The 4,914-nt window shown below is 34.8% G+C and overlaps 1 protein-coding gene across 1 annotated transcript; it reads right to left on the minus strand.

Annotated features, from left to right (window-relative positions):
• Positions 1 to 1,175: 1,175 nt before the first annotated feature.
• Positions 1,176 to 1,803, minus strand: LOC123988873 (putative uncharacterized protein DDB_G0291608; the record flags this gene model as incomplete). The annotated part of the gene is made up of 3 exons (XM_046289628.1): positions 1,779 to 1,803; positions 1,405 to 1,632; positions 1,176 to 1,232 (listed from the first exon to the last, which is right to left on the minus strand). Coding segments are annotated over exons 1-3 (307 nt in total), but the record flags the coding sequence as incomplete, so codon positions are not given.
• Between the last annotated feature and the right edge of the window lie 3,111 nt (positions 1,804 to 4,914).

Consider the following 4,914-nt stretch of genomic DNA (forward strand, 5'->3'; position numbering starts at 1 on the left):
TAATTTCTATTTCATTTATACCAATATTCCATAGCTATTAATAATATCTACTTAATCGTTAAATAGGATACCAATTACATTTCAAAGTTTTCGGAGGCGGCGCAAAATTAAAAACTTTTCCTCTACTAGGAAGATCCTAACTCCGGCGTCGGCAACCTATGATAAATCACCTATTTGATAGTTTCAAGTAAACAATATTCAATGGGAATCAACAAACCCATTGCGAATTAACTATACTGCAGTTCACGAGTGACCGCACTTAACTCGCGCAGCTAGTGGCCTACTGAAGTCTGGGGAGATTTTTAATAGTGCGTGTGATTCCCCTTTACAGCGTGCTTCTTGCTATGCGTTCACATCATTTTTTTTTGCGACAAATAATAGAAATTTCATTGTATCGTGATACTTTACAATATCATCACCGGTTATCAGTTATCGTACGTCATATATTTCTGCCCACCATTTATATGTTCGCAAAGTATAATAAGAAGCAAGCTGTAGAGGGGAATAACACACGTTATTAAAAATCTCTCTAGACCTAGTGAGCGGCGCGAGTTAAGTATGATCTCTTGTGAACTGCAGTATAGTGCATGTACATCAGGACTGCTGCCAATTTCTCATATAATCGTTACAATTACAAATGTTTTCAGCCGGACCTATAATTTTTCTCTTACAACTTATCAATTACCAAGCTTGCCATACCGTAATCAAATCGTTATTGGCAGCATCGTTTGTTCGGGTATTTTTAATTTTGCGCCGCCTCCGAAAACTTTGAAATGTAATTGGTATCCTATTTAACGATTAAGTAGATATTATTAATAGCTATGGAATATTGGTATAAATGAAATAGAAATTATTTTATACTTTTTAGTGCATTTCGAAGTCGGATGTTTTTTTTGTTAAAAATTATTTTATTTCACAATTTTTAGTGGAATTCAGAGAAACGAACAATATTTGTAGGATGCCGTGCAGTTATATGTCAATGGGAATGGTTTAGTAAGGATCAATTACTGTTAGTTAATAAAAATAAAACAGCAGAACTCGGAATAACATGTTTTTTAAATCACTTTATTAAGAAAATAAAAAAAAAATTTTGGTTTTAGTAGAAGCATAATTTGACAATATTACCCCGGCCCCCCCTTCCCCTTCCCCTTCCGCCTGTTCCCCTCCCCCCCTACCCTGACCCCCCCGGTAACCCCTCAGGCGCCGCGATCTCCCTGCCGCCACTCCTCTTTCTGTAACGTATAAAAATTGAAATTATTAGATATATATTTTTTTCATTAAAATATTATTATTATAAATATTTTCCCTAATATTGAACAGCAGAGATGTTCTGATAAGGGCAATATTGAATTCCTCTGTACGAGGCAATAATTCATCATATAAAAAAGAATCTGTAATACATACTTCGCGGTGGCTTCGCCTCCTCGCCGGATTCCATCTCTTGCACCTGAGGGAGGGGCTCCTCCCTCGGTCGGTGATCCTCTTGTTGCTGAGGGAGGAGCTCCTCCCTCAGTTGCTGCAACTGCTGTTGCTGTTGCTGCTGCAGCTGCTGCTGCAGCAGCTGCATTTCCCGATGATGCTGTTCCTGCTGCTGCTGCAGCAGCAGCTGAACATCCCTGAACATTTGTTGATCTGATAGAGAAAACAAAAAGAAATATATATATATATACTGCAGGCATGTTTCTGAAATATTCACAACATACATTTTGCACAGCTTCTTTTACTTTTTTCATGTACTCTTTAATTGCCATTATTAAAGATATAAAAATAATACTTACAATTGTTATCAGATTCTCCCATTTTTTTTTTAATGTTTTTATTATGACTTATGTTCTGAAACAAAAATATTTGTTTAGTAATATTTGTAAAAAAAAAAAAAAATAAAAATATATAAGCAACAACAGTTACATTAATATTAGTTAATGACTAGAGGTAGAATGTTATCGATAACAGTGACATAGTGTTTATATTGTATAGAACGAAAGTCACACGAACGGCGACAAGACCGTGTATATCGAAACACATCTATACTTTTTAAAGTGTATCAGGATAACTAACACTCAATATGTACTTCTTGTATAGTTTTATTATTATATTCACTGAATACGAACACGGAAACTATTTTTCATTAGTGACGAAAATTTTTGATTGTTTGAATTGCGAAATATGTAATAAAATACAATCAACTACGTATGTTTAAACATCGACAAAAGCGATGAAAATGACATTCGAAATGTATCAGTACTCAAATAATAATATTTTTTTTTAAATTAAAGTTGTAGAAGAAATTCTAATTAGTTTTAAAATGAAGTTGTAGAAGAAATTATAATTATATGAATGTGCGATTTCATACCAAGTTCACTGTCGACCAGTATAAATTAATAAAATTATTCGTTTGTTCCCCCATTTAATTTCGTACATTGTTTAACACCCGAACAACGGTTCTAATAGCAATAAATGTTTCCTACATTCGTATTCAGGGCACAGTCAACCGATAAAAAAAGCAATATTGAATATTATTGATAATGATAATAAAAGAAAGGAAATATCTATTCATATTTGTTAACATATTTGTATTACTTTTTTATTCATTATAATATTTGTAATAAATATTTGTTAACAATTCAAAATCTAAAGTTAAATAATGAAAATAATAAGTTATTCTTTGATGTAATAAAACTAGGTATTTTTTGTTCAAATTGACTATAATAATACAGCAACTAAATGAACCGTACCACCAGCCATTAAGAAATATTAATATACATAATTAGATACAACGTAGACGGAAATGAAATATTGCACGTATCGTACTTACCACTTGATCGAATCGCTGTTCGTATGAAACTGAGCAGGAATCTCTGACTTCCAAAGGAAGAGAATTGGTGGGGCACATTCCAGGATCGCACATATTATTCTCTATGTTTACATTCCTTTCGGTATGTGCGTAGTAGTTTATATTGAACGTAAATATTCGTAAATATTCTATTCGCCAGAAATGCGCAAAAACTAAACGGCGTATAGTCAATGATAGAAATATTCATACCCTCTTAATGTTGAATAGTATTCGGTTCGAAGAATAATGTAGTAATTATAAAATTGTACACTGGGCATTAAACAACCTTCATTTGAACCCCATGAAGAATTGTTGGCAATATTGTAAAGTATAATGTACTTGAAAAAAAAAACCTGTAAACAAAAAATGAGCTTCGTGAAGCAAACAGAAGAACGTGAGATATAAAATCATAACGATATGAATATACGAATCAGTGCCAAGATGCATAAAACGACGCGTGGAAATGTAATTCAATATTAAGTAATGCAAATTTTAATTAAATTGCAAGTATTTGTAAATTTATGTTATATTAGATCCATTTAACATTGCCGTGAGTTTTGTACGAATATCGCATTGCTTTATTTTCCACTTATCGCACAATGTAACGGAATTCTACTATAAGTTTGCCTATTATTGCGATCGTCCTCACAATACAAACAAACATAGCTACAGCCCATAGACAGATCGCGTAGTCAGTTGAAACGAAAACCTGGCAACGTTAGGTGTTCAATTGATTGATACCTGTTGTAATAATTAATTGAATATTTTGAAAAGTGCTGCAAAGGTAGTCGTTTAAATTTCTATTATTTTATTATATTTTTTATAAAATCCAAAACCAACCGCGTCTGCTTGGAGCGACCAAATAACTGTTTGTAATAATAATAAAAAACAAACCAACCGCGTCTGCGTGGAGCGACCAGTAATTGTTTTTATAAAACAAACCAACGGCGTCTGCTTGGAGCGACCAATAATTGTTTGTAAAAATTAAACAACCGCGTCTGCTTGGAACGACCAATAATTGTTTGTAAAAACAAACCAACCGCGTCTGCTTGGAGCGACCAATAATTGTTTGTAAAAACAAACCAACCGCGTCTGCTTGGAGCGACCAATAATTGTTTGTAATAAAAACAAACCAATCGCGTCTGCTTGGAGCGACCAACACTTGTTTGTAATATAAAAAACAAACCAACCGCGTCTGCTTGGAGCGACCAATAATTGTTTGTAATATAAAAATAAAACAACCGCGTCTGCTTGGAGCGACCAGTAATTGTTTGTTATAATATAATAAAAAACAAACCAACCGCGTCTGCTTGGAGCGACCAATTGTTTCTAAAAAAGAAACAAACCAACCACGTTTGCTTGAAGCGATGGGTAGACCTACAAAACATGCATCCCGTATGAGGAAGTATCGTGCGAATGAATCAAACGACGCCACGCAATTACGTCTGTACAAAAATTGCAAAAGAAATACAGAGAAACGATGTCATGAAACTATTAACGAACGCCATTTGAGATTATCTGCAATGCGAAAATATATGCGTTCAAAATTATTGCGTGAAACGATAGAGGAGAAGATACGTCGCCTAACCATAATTTATAATCGTTTAAAGAACGAATCTGTCGAAGAACGATCACGTAGATTGCGATTAATCCATAGACGCTTAGCGAACGAATCTGCTGAGAAACAATCACGTAGGCTGAGATTAATCCACAGACGCTTAGCGAACGAAACTGCTGAGGAACGATCACGTAGATTGAGATTAATCCATAGACGCTTAGCGAACGAATCTGCTGAGGAACGATCACGTAGATTGAGATTAATCCATAGACGCTTAGCGAACGAATCTGCTGAGGAACGATCACGTAGATTGAGATTAATCCATAGACGCTTAGCGAACGAATCTGCTGAGAAACGATCACGTAGGCTGAGATTAATCCACAGACGCTTAGCGAACGAAACTGCTGAGGAACGATCACGTAGAATGAGATTAATCCATAGACGCTTAGCGAACGAATCTGCTGAGGAACGATCACGTAGATTGAGAATAATCCACAGACGTTTAGCAAACGAATCTGCTGAG

This window comes from Osmia bicornis, unplaced genomic scaffold, assembly GCF_907164935.1.
Source record: "Osmia bicornis bicornis unplaced genomic scaffold, iOsmBic2.1, whole genome shotgun sequence".
Lineage (NCBI taxonomy): Eukaryota > Metazoa > Arthropoda > Insecta > Hymenoptera > Megachilidae > Osmia > Osmia bicornis.